This window comes from Pieris rapae, chromosome 20 (assembly GCF_905147795.1).
Source record: "Pieris rapae chromosome 20, ilPieRapa1.1, whole genome shotgun sequence".
In the NCBI taxonomy this organism is placed as follows: Eukaryota; Metazoa; Arthropoda; class Insecta; order Lepidoptera; family Pieridae; genus Pieris; species Pieris rapae.
In genome coordinates, this window is record NC_059528.1 from 7,943,030 (window position 1) to 7,961,869 (window position 18,840).

The window sequence follows — 18,840 nt, forward strand, 5'->3', positions numbered from 1 at the left end:
TACAAATTGTTTGAACTGGAGCAAAACAATCCCAAGGATTAGGTCCATTAAGGGACTCGTAAAATTTATAAAAAGCTTTATTGATTAATTTCCTTTTGAACAGAATTTGTCAAAATTTATCAGTATTTATCACAAAAAACGAGCCCTCTGGCATTGAGAGTGTCCATGGGCGGCAGTATCACTTAACATCAGGTTTCTGTCCGCTCTAGATGCTTCGTTGCTGACCACGACGCTCAGACATGAGCTGCCGACTAAAGAGAGAGAGAGAATTATATCTCATCTGGTCAAAGTCCACAAAAAGGTTATATACATTCTGTAATCTTTTTAGCCCAGTAATTAACCTTTAAAAATGCCTCAACACAAGAAACGTTCTTTCACAACAAGCACCATTGATGCGCTTATCAAATGGGAGCAAACTATTTGCTTCCGATAAAAAAAATTGTACAAGGTCGCGATAAAGTGCCTTTTCTTGTTTGAATGTTCTTTCTAGGATTAGAGGTGATTGTTTTTGATAACACCTAGATTTGTTTAGTTTGTATTTAATTTATAAACTTGTTTTTAATTGTTAAACGAGGTTTTCAGGGCATATTCACGTGGTATGTAAGCTAACATCTTTTGACCAAAAATGCTGGAAAATTCTAGAAATATCTATGTATAAATAAAATATAATCGCAATATATGTTACGCTAAACACGAAGACGGCTCGACCAATAAAAGTATTTTTATGGAAAGTTGTTGTAGAGATCCACAATCTCAGATTGAAAACAATCTGAGTGTGTGGAACAGACCGTGACTGTCAATCGATCTCCCATTTGCATCCCAATAATCAAACCATACGAAATCAATATATTTTTGGCGACGGATAGAAAGCAATCTCTTCGCTCTTTAGACTTATATTTGATAATCAATATAAACGAAATAACTTATTTAAAACCGTACAACTAATATTGTCACAATATCAGAGAACCATATTCTCTATAGATATATTAATATACAATTACAAACTAAAAATATATCTAATAACTAGCCTTAAAATTAAATTATTAAAAAATATTATTAAAAGGAGTCCCTTTAGGCAAGGTTCCGAAGATACTAGCAGCGTTCCCCCTTTGAATTGCTAGACTAATTCTTTGTGCAAGGTAGCTGCCAGCTCTTCGTTCTCCTGTGATGTCGACTAACCTTTTTGATAATTAATATTTAAATATACATGTCTATGTTTAAAACATATAAAATAGCTTTTTAATTATTTTAAAGTGTAAGTAAAAATCTTAATATAGGATATTGGCACAGTTGAACTGTCATTTTCAGTTCTATCCACATGCACCGATCCGACCTACCATGGATAGCTTGTATCGACAGATGGCTATTACAATCCGTCGATTGTTTATTGGCATACTTTTATCAATATTTGGATTAAGCTGTCTATCTCAGATGGTCTGAAATAGATGGAGATAGGTTATTGGGTTTGAGTTAAGCTAAGTAAATCACATTAAGGCGAATCGAAGTTCGCGGGGACTTATGTAAATAAATTCCCAATTATATTCGGTAAATCAATTTCACAAAAACGTGAAGAATGACAAATGCGCCATTTCTGTTCCTCCGATTACAATAGCCAAGATTTAGCCTGCATTTTATTTAAACCAAAGACATGCATTATATGATGGTAATACAATTTATGTTACCTTGAAAAATAAAATTTGAGTTTCACAATATAGTCTATTTTCGTACCCAACATCATCGGCAAGTAATAATCCAAAACCACCCTCCTTTACCCAACTGGAGTTATTAAAATATAACTTACCCTGTACTGGACCTGACTCCATGATGTCATACATGATATCCTCTTCCTTGCTCAACCTGCCAGGAGGTCCGACCTTGTATCTTGAGGTCCTTTGCTTCACTGGAGGTCTGCAGCCATCATCTATGAGATTACCTCTTGGCTTGAATGGGCAGCGTACAACGGCTGCTTTGTAGGGGAAACAGCGCTCATCTACCAACCTGAGAAGACAAAACAATTTTACGATTACCCAAATATTACAATATGTTCGTCAAATTTTATACAGCAGAAAATCAAAAATCATGTCGTGCCCTATACCGAAGATGCCGATCCAAAACACTTTTGCTTATATTTAATGAAAATAAATAAACGAATGATATGTATTTATTGTAGTACACCACATTATATACATCATAACGACAATTATGGAAATTACTTTTACAAAAACTAAATAATCAAGTTATATATATATTAGTAAATAATTTTTCCATACTCTTAAATTGTTATACAGGTGGACTGTACTTGTATTAAAGGGTGGCATAGTTTTATGAAACCTTAGATAAACCAAGTTTGTGTTAGCATTGCCTCCCCTCTCCCCTTATTCTGTTTTAGCTTCTACCACACACACCAAACACACGAACACCAAACTAATTCACGTTATTGGAAGGTATATATATATACTATTGAATTATGTACACGTAGATAGAAAAAACTCAGATTCATAGTAAATTTTGCACAAGCAAGTTCCATTTAAAAAAACCAGCGGTGCTTCTACCCCACTCTTGTTCCAAGACTTTTGCATCTGTTTAATGATCATTTTTGTGATTCATCTGTGCCTGACACACATGGACGACTTTGGATCCTTGGCGTTATGTTTCGAATTTTAAATGCGTAGGTTTCCTTGCGATATGTTTCGAATTTTAAATGCGCACTTAGAAAAGTTCTAGGCACAAATGTAATTCAATTGGGGGATGCCCCCTTAAGCCTACTTGTTTTTTTTTAAAAACAACTGAAAAATAAAAAGCCTACTAGCCCTACCTAATCATGTAACATCGCCAAAAAAAATATTCTTACCCGTGTCCTCTAGCGAAGTTCCAGGCGACATCAATATGTCCTCCTCTGCAGCCTTGTTGCTGACGGATGTTGCACGAGAGAAGAGTCTGCGGACTCAGAGCCAGGGCTTCGGCTCCGTTTGATTGGATTGCGAATCTGAAACACATCATAAGATTTTATATAGCTACTTTTATTATCTAAATAATAAATCGTGGTACATAAAGATGTCTTAATTAAAAAAGCAAAATTACAGCAATATAAAAATAGACATGCAAATCTAATATAGGAACAGTTTAGATATTTATGTAACTTGTATCAGTTTAGTTTAGTTTTATTTCTTTTTGTTTCTGCTAAGTATGTTTTTTTTGTTTTCCCTTTTTTATTTTTGCACTTCTTGCCTATATTATCTAATATACTCATAGTGGTTTTTTTCCTTTACTAACATTGGTTGTCTGGAAGAAATCGCTCTAAAGCGATAAGGCCGCCAGTTGCTTGTCATTAAATTATGTTTAATATTTTCCTTTTATGTAATGCAACGAAGTGTTAATAAATAAATACAATAAATATTTATAATTGCTGTCAAAACGTATGGTATACTCTTCCATTAATTACACTTGCCTTAATAGACCAGTGTCGATAATTTTTGAAACCAAAAAAAATTACAGTAGGATGAAACCCATTAGAAATGCAGGGGAATATGATCAAAATGAAAGGAAAAATAAATTACGGTCGATCCGAGTTCGGGAAGTGGGAGGGGGGTGACTTTTAAGGGGGAAAAATTGTTTATCTTGATTTCCGGCGAAACTACCAGTCCTATGGAAAAAAGATAAATGGCAAAGTTATAGGTCATAAAAAGATCTACAACTTTGGTATTTACAATTTTTTCACATAACCTCAAAATTTAGGTGAAAAATTCAAAAAACCAAGTTTTTAGTTTTTTATTTTCTACGAAATTTGGTGAAAACTTACCTTATTATGTCCCAAATATACTGTAATTTATTTGATTAAAAATATTTATTTTTTCGTCTCATTTTAACTTAATATCAAAAAAGCAGCCTAATTTTCAATCGAAAATTCTGACGTCAAAATTTCAGCTTTTTTCAAAAAGTTTGGGGGCTTTTTGTTCGTTGAAATATCTACTTTCTGATGGTGTAAAAAAAAATATACATTACTATAGGAAATATTATTAGAAAATGCAAAACATTGAAAAAACCTCAAATTCGAAAATTTTCTTTTAATTATGTACAATTTTGAGGTATTTATTAAAATTTACACTTTAATTACTCAAAAAACGTAAGATTTCATGCTGAAAAAGTTGTAGAATCTTCTGTAAATAATATTTGTAGATGCCTATTTATTGCTGTTTTAAGATAATTTATATACCTGAGTGACTTTCGGTGAATTTTAGCCCAGTGTAAGTTATTTCATTGAGAAGTGGGGATGGACCTAGGAGGGTCTGGGCCTTACTGCTACCTGCTATTTCGTAGCAGCTGTAAAAACCGTTAGCCAGTATTCGAGATACAGAGTAGTGTACAACATCGTTTTTAAAAATACACCTGCAGGCTGAGTTACTCTAAGTGATTTGTGAGAAATTTACTTTATTCAAAGAAAAATTCAAAATTCACCGAAGGTCACTCAGGTTTATAAATTATCTTAAAACAGCAATAAATAGGCATCTACAAATATTATTTACAGAAGATTCTACAACTTTTTCAAAATATTGTAGATGTCTTATTAAATATTAACTTTATTAACTTATTTGTTTGTTAATTATAGAAGTATATTTTAATTTGCAATTTTTTCGTTTATCAATGAAGCATGAAATCTTACGTTTTTTGAGTAATTAAAGTGTAAATTTTAATAAATACCTCAAAATTGTACATAATTAAAAGAAAATTTTCGAATTTGAGGTTTTTTCAATTTTTTGCATTTTCTAATAATATTTCCTATAGTAATGTATATTTTTTTTTACACCATCAGAAAGTAGATATTTCAACGAACAAAAAGCCCCCAAACTTTTTGAAAAAAGCTGAAATTTTGACGTCAGAATTTTCGATTGAAAATTAGGCTGCTTTTTTGATATTAAGTTAAAATGAGGCGAAAAAATAAATATTTTTAATCAAATAAATTACAGTATATTTGGGACATAATAAGGTAAGTTTTCACCAAATTTCGTAGAAAAAAAAATTTTTTTAAAAAAGATATAAATAAAAAACTAAAAACTTGGTTTTTTGAATTTTTCACCTAAATTTTGAGGTTATGTGAAAAAATTGTAAATACCAAAGTTGTAGATCTTTTTATGACCTACAACTTTGCCATTTAACTTTTTTCCATAGGACTGGTAGTTTCGCCGGAAATCAAGATAAACAATTTTTCCCCCTTAAAAGTCACCCCCCTCCCACTTCCCGAACTCGGATCGACCGTAATTTATTTTTCCTTTCATTTTGATCATATTCCCCTGCATTTCTAATGGGTTTCATCCTACTGTAATTTTTTTTCGTTTTTTACTATTTTTGAAGGCTTCGGCACTGGTCTATAATCTCATTACACGGCATTGATGTATAATCTCCAGGAAGGTGATTAAATATTTTGTTAGCCATGGCGTATTTTTTTGAATACACGGTGAACATGCATCACATCAGTATTGCGTAGATTTTTTGTAGTTTTGTGTAGATAAAACATTGGATGTTTATATAACTGTTTCTAGGATATATAAACTTATGTATGTCCAACCGTGTGAATTTGAAACAGGCTTTTATAAGAGATAAAAGCTTCTAAATTCTAATGATTTCGTGGTACAAGGCAAGTCCAGGCATTGTTATCTCTTCTATAGATTTTTATGTGCTATCGTATAAAGTTACGCTTGTGCCTGTATCGTATTATCATGAGCATATTAAACCTGAGCTGATACAGTTAATCATTAAATACTTAATTATATGTAAAAAAATGTATATGTATATATAAATATATATATTTTTTTTAATAACTGCTATTTATATATTATTTACTAAATAGAGCCGTAACTAACTTTTATCTAATCTTTAGTTACGCTTTCAATTGTGATGGATTTCATGATCATAATTTAAAAATATTCTTTCGTCTTGTTCTATACTTATAAGACGTTTACTTTATTCAGACATTTCTTGGTACAGATAATACAAACTACTTATAATTGAATATATTTGGGGATACGAGAATTCTATGAAGTATTAAAATTCGTTAGTAAGATATACATATTATACATGAGAAACATTTAAATGTAATCATTAGGAATTGGCTGAAGTGAGTGTATAGTAAAATTAAGGTTATATAATGTTAATAAGGTTTGGTTTCGACTGCAAGCGAAGGCTTTTCAAGGGCCCGAGTTATTTTTAATTGAAGTGTTCAAAGCCTCATTGTTTGTTGTTCTCTGACATAGTTCGGATTCCAAAGTATGTTTTGTCTTCGCGTACATCAGCTATATTCACTTTTGGAGTGGTCCTCGGTTTGAATTCTTTAAACAATTTACAATTGTGGTGGTTTCATTAAAATATTTAAAATACATCCAGCCAAGAATCTTTTTAAAATCCCGGCAGCGCAATCGGCATTAAATACGGCGGTACCACTGTAAAAAATAACTTAGCACTTTGAAATCACGTAGTATTTCTACCATGCATGATCATACCTGTCAGAAGCAACACCAGCAATTGACACAGCCCAGTCAGATCCACACCAGCCCTGGTCCACCACAGGGGAGATGAAGTTCGGCCAACGTCTGCGAGCATCGAAGTCACGAGGGTAGGGTATGTTCTTGTCGTATCGAATTGCTCCCATTCGCTTCGTTTCACGGCTTAGAGGGAATGTACCTGAAAGAGAACACCTATTAAAATCCACAACATCATAACTGTCATACGCAGGACACTAATATATATGTACTAACTGTGCTTGTGATTTTACTTAGTCTACCTTTTTACTACATACAAATATGGAACATAGAGACCGTTGGGTTTAATTTGACTCCACATAAACTTCAGACTTCAAGTTGTAAGTTCTTAACTAACAAATAAAAAATAGGGGTTGATCGTAAAAAATTGTGACACGAGAATTTTATATATTAGAAGATTAAAAGACTTATTATTCTATATTGGTACCGAAAAACCACAAAACCCCTTTCAAAAATTCACTAGTTAGGTACATTATGAGCAGTGATCTCAGATTTCTGTATCTATTTCATAATTTTTCAATATAATAGGCAAGTTGGACTGATCTGATTAAGTCTGCCGTAGAAGAATCACTGAATCAGTGCAGCAGGATGAACTCTAATAGGCAACATCACATCTGCGCCTTCTATTACCACATAGCGATCACGACCGCTCTGTCAAGAGCGTACCGAATAAGAAGAAGAAGGCAAGTACCAGCCTCCTGTGCCTGAATCATCAAGGCAACATATCCTTACGAATGCGCACATAGAAAGAAATTCCATTAGTACACAACCTCGCACCTATGACCAGAGGGATAAGAGGCGTACGCTTAAGCCAATAGACCAACATTATCATTAGCTTTATCCTTATACAAAGCATATGTATGACTGATGTATGGTTACAAAGGACATCAAAGGTGACATACAATACCCATTATGCCTGCCTAAGCTCTGACCTTATTGCAATCTGATTATATTCAATGTCTTTTGAATGTTTAAACGGATTATATCTATCTAGATTTAATGTTCTTTGTATTCTGTTCTATTTTATTAACAACAATAACAGTTATTTAAAATAAATATTTTATTAAAAAGGGAATCTGAAGGGAGCCTGTATTGTAAAAGAACAGCCTTAGATGAAATACGTGGACTACAGTTACACTTAATGGCCGATCCACAGACTAGCTTCCTTTTATATTATAAACTTCTATTTATATGATTTATTTTTAAAATTATTTTTATAATATATATTATATTATATATTATTTATAAAATAATATATTATTGTGTATAACATTAAATAAAACCATATAAAATTAGCCTTGTTAAATTTCTAGATGACAAAAATGGACATCGTAATATAAATTGTATTATGAATAGTTGAAAGTGGATCATTGTCTAAAGAGAAAGTGCGCTAATCTAGGCACAGACTTTCATCGGTTAAATACTATTATTGTAACACACGAACACATTCAAATGCTTTGATACAGGATAACCCACGAGAAAGTACGACTATTCAAATCGTACATTTGTGTATTTAAATTTACGGTCAAAGATAGAACTTTTTAAATTTGCTTTAATTTCTATTTAGAGCAGTGTATTTTGGAACATAAGATCATCAAGGTATCACTTATTCTACGTCATTAAATTTGAAAAGACAGTTTTAGGCCGAGAGATAAAGCCGGTGTAAAAAACTGCCGGTACTCTTTTAAAAAAGCAAATCATCAAACAATACTTATTTTAAAACAAATATAGCAAGTATATTAGAAGTAGCCTGCCCATCACCTAGCCCCAGGCTCTTTTATCAACTAGAGTGTGACTTTCATCTCTGACGTCGTAGGTTCGAACCCCGGCTGTGCACCAATTGACTTTCTATGTGCGCTGTTTTATTAGTAATTAAACACTTTATTTAGGAACACAACGTTGTTTAATAATTTAAATATTATGTTAAGAACTTCTTACAATTTCGTGCAAGCACGTGTTAGAAGAGAGAGAAGTACCAGGATGACAGATGACATATAGATCAACGATTATTACTCGGTGTGTCACTGACACTACCACAGACTACACAACAGCGCATTTAACATTAGCTCGAACGGTGTAAAGTGAAACATCGTGAGGAAACCAGCTTGCCTTAGACCTTGGGCTTAGACCCAAAAAATCGACGTGTGTCGTTCCCATACTCCTCCGAAAGGGCTCGACTATTATAAAATTTATTATGCATATTAAGTAAGCAGAATCGGTGGGTGAGTCAGGCACAGAAGGCTCATCATCTACTAGCCTATTAGATTGACAAATGATCATAAAACAGTTACAGAAATCTAACCCCCAGTTCTAATAAGGTTGTAACGCCAATTATTATATTTACATACCGTATATTATTTTTAAATTATTTTAAATATTATATCTGGAAACTGTTTAATTTAGCTCAGGATCTATTCATGATCCTGGTATACAGTAGTACACTAGCCTATGCAAAGTCACAGGCTTCTGGTTTACTTGTTGAAATTAGCCCGGTTATAATGTTTAAAGAACTTTATTTCTCATTACAAAACAGAAATATTTTATTTACATGAGAAACTTAATATTAATATGTATATATTATATACGAGCGAGATACACGTCGCCATTAGCCGTAACAATTTTAGTCAGCTATGTTCATTCTAACATGCATCTTTAATGCCTTTTTGAATTTGTCAAACACTCCAATATTGCGAATTTGAGATGGTAATTGATTAAATAATTGCACACCCTCATACCTAATAGATTTCTTCAAATAATTTGTACGCGGCTTCGGCAAGATAAGCAAACTCGCTCGACGAGTATTGCGTGTCGTTGTGTATTTGATTTTTTTAAACGACAAGCAACTATGGATAGAGTTATTTAAAATTTTTTTATCAAGATACAGGTGCTATATACATACAGTTGTTTAATTGTCATAATTTTGGTTTCTTGGTAGATTTTATTAGTCGGTGTTAAAAAATTGTATCTAAATAATGATGGTTATTCTTGCCGTAATATTACTGCTTTTGAAAAGTAAATGGATATCGGAAGGTATATCAATTTGATTCGTCTGTTTGGGATTATTCCGTAATTATTATTATTACTATCTAGTTTAAGAATAATGCAATTGAGTTTAAGTTATTTTGTCTCTTTCGGTTGAATGGTGTTAACGCTGATGAAAAGAGACAGATTCAGTTTTTGTTTAGGTTTGGTCTTGGCTTGGTTTTTTATACGATTATACATTTTGAATACTTTTCAAAATAGCAGATTTTCCAGTCCTATGATAAGTATGACGTTTATCTTATTATTGTAAATATTTGTCGCAGCAATGGCGCTGATGATGATATAAAATTATAATGACATTAGACAGATTCCTTCTACATTAATAATATAGATTATGTTATTACTACAGACTATCAAATATACTGTTTTGTAGATCTATTATTGGCAATTCAAATAAACCATAGAGCAGTTTTGAAATAATTTTGATATAATAAAAATATAATGACAATGGAAGTTGATACCAGCGCCATTGCTCCAACTGTACTCGAATATAGCAACAATAGATTTGTTTTAACTTGCACAACGCTTGATACAAAATAAGCTTCTATGGACTGCAATACTCTCGAACTGTCAAACTAACTAACATAACTATTGCACAATTCGTTCAAGCTTAATTCAGCTTTGGTTTCAGCATATAATGACGCTAAACAAATCCAGACATACCTAATTTATAAATTAATCCATCCTTCAACTTCTTTCCAAAGAACTGCGAATAGTTCGACGCGCGCCATGTCATACCGGGCTGGTTGACACCGAAGACAACGTCATCGCTGATGAGACAAACGTCACTGTCACATTTCCAGTCTGTTGTCATCTTCTGTTCGTCTATGATCACGCATTCGCTGCAAAAAGAATTAATTTAAATATTTTGTGGACATTTAAAACGTTTAGCGCGCTTTTAACCGTTTTTGGTAACTTACATATAAGCTACATCGTCTATGTAAATTTAAAAAAGAAACAGTCTAAATCAGTTCACATAGATTTTGACTTAATAGACCGTTAATAGTCTTATTGGACACTTTCTTATGTAAACCACAATTTATAACGTATTTCGATCTGAATTAATGTTATATTTCATGTATTTAGGTATGGTAATACTAAAGGAAATATTTATATTTTTATATATTTGAGAAACTCCAAAACTTTTGGAAGGAAATTGCTTCTAGTTATTTGAGAAATAAATAATCTATAATTCTACAACCCTCTACTACAATCGTCTTAGTAGGATGACGTCCGTGACGTACCCTGAAACCATCCTTCCCCCACAAACGGTAAGTAAATTTATATAATAATACCAGTATTCATAAAAATTTTAAACGCGTAAAGAATTACGCATAGACTAGATATAATTAGCCTGCATTGGCCGAAAAGACACATCCTCTAGAATGAATGAATTATATGAGTAATTACTATTAATAGTATCAACAACAACTCTCCATTCATTTAACTAAGGCCGGCTATCAACGAGAATTTAGCTAAAATTAAATATTTATATTTTTGCATGCTTCTTTTTCTCCTGGTTTAATCTTTGAAACTTAGTATATCTGTGAGGGCTGTGACTTAGCGTAAGCAAGCGTCCATTCCATAGCCGTGATTCAATGATCTCTGGGTTGTGAGATTAGAAGGCCGACAACGCACTTGCGTTCTGGCAATTTGAGTATCTAAGGGCGGGGTAATCACTTGCTTTCGAAAAAAATGTATTTGAAGTTATAAATAATATAAAAACCGGCAACGCACTTGTGCACTAACGCCTTAGGCCCGTTTGCTGGCACATAAAAAAAATGAGTAGGGTTGGCTGAAAGAAGTCGCTTTTTAGTGATAAGCTGCTTACTGCTTGCTTAATTTAAGTTATCGAAATGTATATTGACTTAATATGCAAATGTTGCATTAAATATTATTATAATATTAATAAATTAATAATTAAATGATGATAAATTGTTTAGGTTTCCGCCACCGATGTCATATTGAGATCATCAGTGACGTCATGGGTTGTAAATCAATCGATATAAATTCTGTCATTGTCCTAATTAGCAAACATTCTGAAAATATATACGATACATATGTGTATACTTTTTTGAGGCGTTTTCATGTTAAAGGTCTGTTTATGTATGTATTTTAACAATGGGCTGTATTCTTGAACGTCAATCATACTTGAATCTAGTTTCATGAATTGTCAAACCGTTTCTTCTATAAGTTTGAAACATTTGACAGCGCGTCGAGACTGTTACTTGACTTTTTTTTATTTAATAGGGAGGGAAACGGACAGGAGCCTCATCTGATGTTAAGTGATACTGCCATGAACACGCACATTACCAATTAACCAAATACCAGCCTTTTAACAATTAGTATGCTCATAGATTGGAATTTTTATATGAAATTAGTTTTGACAAAAACACTGCAAACCAGCACCACATATCTAATGAAAATGTCTACTAAAAGACGCTAAAAACCAACCAAATGTATTTAAAATAGAACACGAAAAGTTGCAAATTAGGACAACTGACCTTCCCATATGACATATAATCAAAAGGCAATAAAACATTATCACGGTCAATCATTGACATTGTTCAAATCGCCCACACCATGCAGGCAGGACCTTGAAATGCAGGTTATGTGTGAAATCAAACGCTGAACACCTGCAACTGCTACTAAACGGTATGATGACGTCATACCCTGCAACGCGCTATCAAAGCATTTTCAGTTGAACCTCTAGACAGTCAATTAAAGATCGATATTCAATCAAGACGCTAAAGCTGCGTCAGTCAAGTGACTGAACGAAACGTTTAACGAGTTTCCTAAACGTTCCTAGGTAACAAGACTAACCTAACCTAACCATTTACAATAACTCAAGTCGGTATATATCTCAATATTTGGGTCTTTCATCAGGACAAAAACCTTCAGATGAAAAGACGGGACGACTTCATACTTCGCTCACTCCAGTGTGCTTCCGTCCTTGAGGGGATTGACCAACCGTGGCTGCCCAAGCATACTATCGTCAGGAGTCACCCTGATGTTACCTGATATCGCCTTCGGCTACTCACATGGCCAGAAGTGATGGCGTTAACTGCCCTTTTGAATTTAATAAAAAAAAAACAGTGGTACTACAGCATTTTTAGGTCCAGGCCTCAGATTTCTGTTTAAATTAGTTGATTATTTGTGTAACATACAAGTAGGTGATAAGGCTCCTTTGCTTAACATGCGCGGCATTTTGGGTCTAAGTCATTTTGGTTTCTTCACCGGGAATCGAACGACCTCAGCATGAAGCCACTAGGCCAATACTGCTCTATTCAACTTAATATGGGTCAGATAAAATCCTAGAAAAAATACCACACTATCTGGGACTGCATACAATTTCTAACGGTCAAAGATATTATATAGGCATATTATATTACTAGTAAACTTACTAAGAAATTATGTATTCAGTGGTTTGGTCACATAAACATACCATGATGTCATATACCCTTATTCAAATCACATATAAAATTACTATATAATGTTCGTGAGTCATTTTATCATAACGTTTGATGATGTCAAAATTGCAGCTCAATAATATATAAACACATTTCTATTTATTTGTTTTTTTTTACATCAATAAGACTTCAATAGACAGGGATTCTCGTTTCGGTGTTGATTATGTATGATATTTTATCTAGCCTACCTTTTCAGTATATACCAACATATAACTATGCTATGCTAGCCCATAGAGACAGCGTTTCCGAAATAATAACCTAAGTAAGGTAACGAAGCTTAACAATCCATTTTACTCTTCACATCCTCAGAGTTCAAAGAATAAATAAAAATTCGAGGCTTCGAGTTATGCGTACATTTTGCGATTAATTTTATTTATAGCTAAAACGAGTTTATTTATTGTTAATGGAATTAACACACACACAAGTAAGTATACAGTATTTACGATATTTTTAACCTACGTAATATTATTGTCTCGTAGATTTGCTCGTTGTAGTAAATAAGTGAATATCACCCTTTTCAAGGAGTTTTGTCAAATCTTATTAACGTCTATGGGTAGACTATACTGTCAGGTCGCTAACTGCCATGAGTGTTTAATGCCACAATGTTTTTAGGATGCTTGGGACTGCCTCGTTTTTGCAGTGCTTCGTAGATGTTCACCCAAGGCCGTATAAATGATTTCTAGTCTATTATTAATTTATTAGAATTAAAACAGGATCTCTGTCTTCCCCAATCATGAGGCATTTCGTACGTAAATTTGTTGGTTCAGATCGACTGGTGTATACGTAGACTCAAACTCAAACTTAAAATATCTTTATTCATATAAGTAAATGAGTACACTTATGAACGTCAAAAAAAAGAAATGAAAGTAATTGTAAATTTATATTTACTACCAATTCGCAAGTCAAGGGCGTAGAGCGTGCAAGAAGAACTGGCAAGAAACTTTCCGCCACTCTTTTTTATCGCCAAGTTTAGAGTCATACAAATGTTAGAACTGTCAAATTAATAAATTTATTGATTAATTTAATTTTTACTATTACATATATCGTAACACTAAGGGCCTGTTTCACAATGTCCGGATAAGTTCCAAATAAGCTATTTATTACTTATTGGTAGGATAAATATTATTTTTGCGTTTCACGACTGTCAGATAGCGCTATACGTCATGAAATGTGAAGTATCTTAATTGGAACTTTTATCTTTCGAATAATTTATGTGTTGCATAGCTATTTGGCACTTTATCCATACATTGTGAAACAGGCCCTAAGTCTTTAACTGTTAATAATAATATAGTAACAGTATTCTGTTTATACTAACATAATGATGGATTATTTTATCTGAATAAATAAATAATAATTGATAAATAGAAAATTAAAACAAATATAAATGTTTAATGTACTTGTAATGCTGGCATTTGCACGCTGTATTGCGTATTTGTAATAAATTGACAATCTGACCGAGTGGCTTAATTTTTGCGAGACATGAAAGCTTCGAGTAACGACAAAATGGCGCCGGCGCCCATCAAGATTTTATCGCGAATTCCAAAAGTTATGGTTAAATTAAAAAGGTTCGTTAGGCCTGAAGATAATTCTGTTTTTTTTAATTTTGTTTGAAAATTTTAATTTCAGTTTTTATTATTTTGAAAATGTATCTTATCTTTTTTGTAGAACAGGGAGCAAATATGCAGAAGCCTCATCTGATGTTATGTGATACCGCCAGTGCGTTGCCAGCCTATTATCTGATAGGCTGTTTTCTTGAGACTGTGTTACGTAAAGATTTTTCTTAAAAAAAAATCCTATAATTTAAGTTTCTGACAAAATATGTTACCATAACTTATCCAATAATTTGAAAGAGAATCTAAACTCCTGTTGGTCTTTGAAGAAGGAATTTGAAAAAATTTGCTGATTTTAGACCTTGGGAATGAGTAATAGATAGCATTATAATGTGGTGAACTTTGATAAATAAATAAAATAAATAGTTTTTTAATTTCAAAAATTACGTGTGGAGTATAACATAAGACTTTTAGAAAGGCTACACTGTACTAGACTGTATATTATTATTATTTTTTACAGCAAACGGGCAAGAGGCTCACCTGATGTTAAGTGATACCGCCCGCCCATGGACACTCTCAATGCCAGAGGGCTCGCGGTGCGTTGCCGGCCTTTTAAGATTTGGTACGCTCTTTTCTATTATAATTTATTTATTATTATTATTTTGTATTATTATTTTAAGCTTAAAATATTCCTTATAAAACCATATTTAACCTTCTATGTACTTAATTAGAATATTAATATTCATATCTTTTTTGTTATAACAACCAAAAAAAATACTACAATTTAACTAATTAATTATAATGGCAACCCTTTGTAGCGGAACAGTTTTATTGTATTACCATATCTCTTACAACGTCGATATCCGTCGTTCCACAATTGTGGAACCAGCTGCCCGCTATTTCCGAATCAAATCGACTTATATTTGATCTTTCCGATGAAAGCATGTTAATTTCTTTTCAACCAAATAGTGTAAAAGTATTTTAATAAAAATAAATCGATCGCTCTATAACAATTTATGTGCATATGTCTGCATCTGTTTCATGATCATTTTGTCTAATAGGCAAGTAGGTAGGTGATGTCTGCTGTGCCTGACTCATGTCAGTCAACTTTTTGGGTCCAAGGTAAGATTTCCTTCAACGTTCGATTGATTGTTAAATCCGTACAAAGCCGGGGATCGAACCTACGACCTCTGGAATGAGAAGTCTATTTAATACTAGATATTTTAGCCTATGCAATTAGTGCATTACTACTTGAATAAACCAATCGAGCATAGTGATGGGCCGGAATTATCGATTACGTAACTCATTTTTTATCGTTTCGTTCAATTGACATTCAGTGACGTCAGTGTCCACGGCCATTAAGCATTTGTATAAAAACCTTCGTACAGTTAGATTTACAAAAACTATTAACGAGACAGTAATAGATTTTTCATAGCTATTTATACAGAAATCTTTATATAAAAACAACAACTACGCGTGACTGTGGTTGAATAAGATTTTTCATTATCATCATGAATTGACACAAGCAAGAAAGAGGCAAGGAAACGTTAGACTTTTTTTTGTATTATCATACCCAAGTGCCTGTTTGATGTGACTACATAATCATGATAGTCTCTATTGAGGCATTTTTAATGCATCGTGTATCATAAATTTAAAAAAAATTGGCATCTTATTGGCATCAGCCTCTCAAAGATGGGATAAAACCCGCAATATTTAAAACCTCTAAATGCAATATTGTCTAGACACAAATAAAATGTATATATCAATAATTCGTTGCATACAGAAGTATAATACAATTAACATAATTAAATGAAAAGAAGGGCGGCCTTATTGCTTTCGAGTGATCTCTTCCAAAAAAACAAATTAAACTAGATAAGGTAAGCAAGAAGTGCAAAAAGTACGAAAAGTTATTATTAACACAAAAGTAATAACAAGAACAATACAATTAGATGACAATATTAAAAAAAAGATATGAAAAAAAGTGCAGATGAATCACGTAAAATTTAGATCAGTTTCACATCCATTAGTACGAAGGTTAGGGATATGCAATATATATGGATATATGGATAGGTAATGTATATACAGTAGAGATTCAAGGAAAGATACAGAAGGAACTAAGTTTTAGAGACGGGACGTAAATTCCATAGAGGCAGAGAGAAACTTTAAAGAATTCACCAATAAAGGCAGAGTTATAAGATGGGATTTTAAGGATATAGATTTCGTCTATAGCCATTTTTTATTATTATTATAATCACTGGAAAGCAAAAAAAATGTAAAATACACCTTGACAAAACATCTTTTTGTCATGCGATGGTGTCATCGCAGTGACAGAGAAGGTTAAACATAAATGTTTAATACACGTGATTTAAATTTCGACGCACAAAATTCAAAGTCGAAGGAAAACCATTGTTATTCGTAACACGTAAATATCCTACGCTTTAATTCGCTTCATGGAATATTTATTAAATTAAGTTAAAAAAAACAAAAGTGAGCAGCGCTGGCCTAATGCCTTCAGCGTGAGACTCATCCCTGAGGTCATAGAACCCTGGCTTTGCACCAATGTGCCATTTTAACATCAATGGTGATGAAATCGTCGTGAGGAAACCAGCTTGCCGTAGATCCAAAAAGTTGACGTCGTGTCAGGCACAGGAGCCTAATCATCGCACTCGCGAGCCCTCTGGCATTGAGAGTGTCCATGGGCGGCGGTATCACTTAACATCAGGTGAGCCTCCTGCCCGTTTGCCCCGTTCTATAAAAAAAAACTATCATATTAGATTATATAACACGGCTGCGGGTGCCTGCATGTTGCACCATGCTATATTCCAAAAATTATTACGCCATGGCTGTAAGAATATTTAATCACCTTCCTAGAAGTTATAAATCGCTGCCGTGTAATGTTTTCAAGGGGAAGGTGATTGGGTTTTTAAAGGCAAGGTGCTTTTATAGCGAGTATCTAGATCATAAGTTTAACACCAATTCTAATTAACTTACCTTTCCTATTATTACGACATTATGTAAATGCTTTTATTATCTGACATAATAAAATTAATGACATTTGCATCCCGATTTATATATGGCAGATTGTGCGGATTTTTATAATAATTGTATCTAATTGTAACACTATCTTAGAAAATAAACGATTTCATTTCATTTCATTGACAAATGATGACACAGATATAGAAATCTGAGTCCCACACCTAAAAACGTTGTGGTGTATTTTTTTTAAAACAAAAGTGAATGTATTCGAAATCGTCTTATTTATCGAGTGTATTAAACAAAACACTGTCGTCCTTGTCGCCCACTTTCTTTTAACAACAATTTATTACGACGATCCACTTTCTGTGAGCTTATCTTGAGCCCAATTTAAGCCAAAAATCTTCACGTGATAATTAAATTATTTGCGAGTGAAAATCTGTATAAATCATCGGTCTTGTTAAAAAACAGAGGGACCATGCTAACGAGTTTAAATCTTATATAAGTTTCTTAAATATAATTTAGCATTTAAACAAATACCTATTAGTAACCTATGGTCACAAGTTCATTGCCGGTATTATGAATAGGTATATTCTTGAAGTACCCTAACGCCCAAACCTATCTCAAACCATTTTTGGACATCTGAGACCGAAAACTTAATCATAATATTGATGTAACCAATCCACGGATTGTAATAGCGATCTGTCAATACAAGCTATACATAGTAGGGCGGATCGGTATTTGTGGGACAGATCTTTGTATGAAAATGACATACATTCTATCCGTCAACAAATTGATTGTCTACGAAGGGTTTGGTTTTGGGATGCAGATAGGAGATCGATCGACTGTTACGGTCTGATCTCAGATTGTTTTCAATCTGAGATTGTGGATGGGTAGCTGTTTCCACATATTGGTGGTGATACCTATTTTTTATTTTTCGCCAGTATCAGTTACATGGGGAGATTTTTTTGAAAAATAACTAGTAATTTAAACTGTAATAAGATCCATATAATTATAATATTAAAGTTAATTTCATCATAAATAACGCAATATCTACAGTATATACGACAAGCTATCTTTTCTAAAATGTGACAATTATGGTACACAAAAAATATGGTGTATTTGGAATCAGATGGGCACTTAGCAATGCTTTTTCTAAAAATTATTCTGCTTTTTAAAAAATCATTCTAGTATTTTTTTATTTATTATTTTAAGTAACCAATACCAAAATTGTCATATATTTTAGATAATAGAGCTTGTTTTATTATGATG

At 32.9% G+C, this 18,840-nt stretch overlaps 1 protein-coding gene across 1 annotated transcript in view; it reads right to left on the minus strand.

Moving 5' to 3' along the window:
- LOC110999017 (tubulointerstitial nephritis antigen-like) overlaps window positions 1-18,840 on the minus strand; it is a 41,810-nt gene that overhangs the window by 4,020 nt on the left and 18,950 nt on the right. Inside the window, exons 4-7 of the mRNA XM_022267892.2 lie at window positions 10,239-10,417; window positions 6,495-6,675; window positions 2,852-2,986; window positions 1,802-1,998 (exon numbers count right to left, since the gene is read on the minus strand). Coding sequence (XP_022123584.2) covers window positions 1,802-1,998; window positions 2,852-2,986; window positions 6,495-6,675; window positions 10,239-10,417 — 692 coding nt within the window. The remainder of the gene's footprint in view (window positions 1-1,801; window positions 1,999-2,851; window positions 2,987-6,494; window positions 6,676-10,238; window positions 10,418-18,840) is intronic.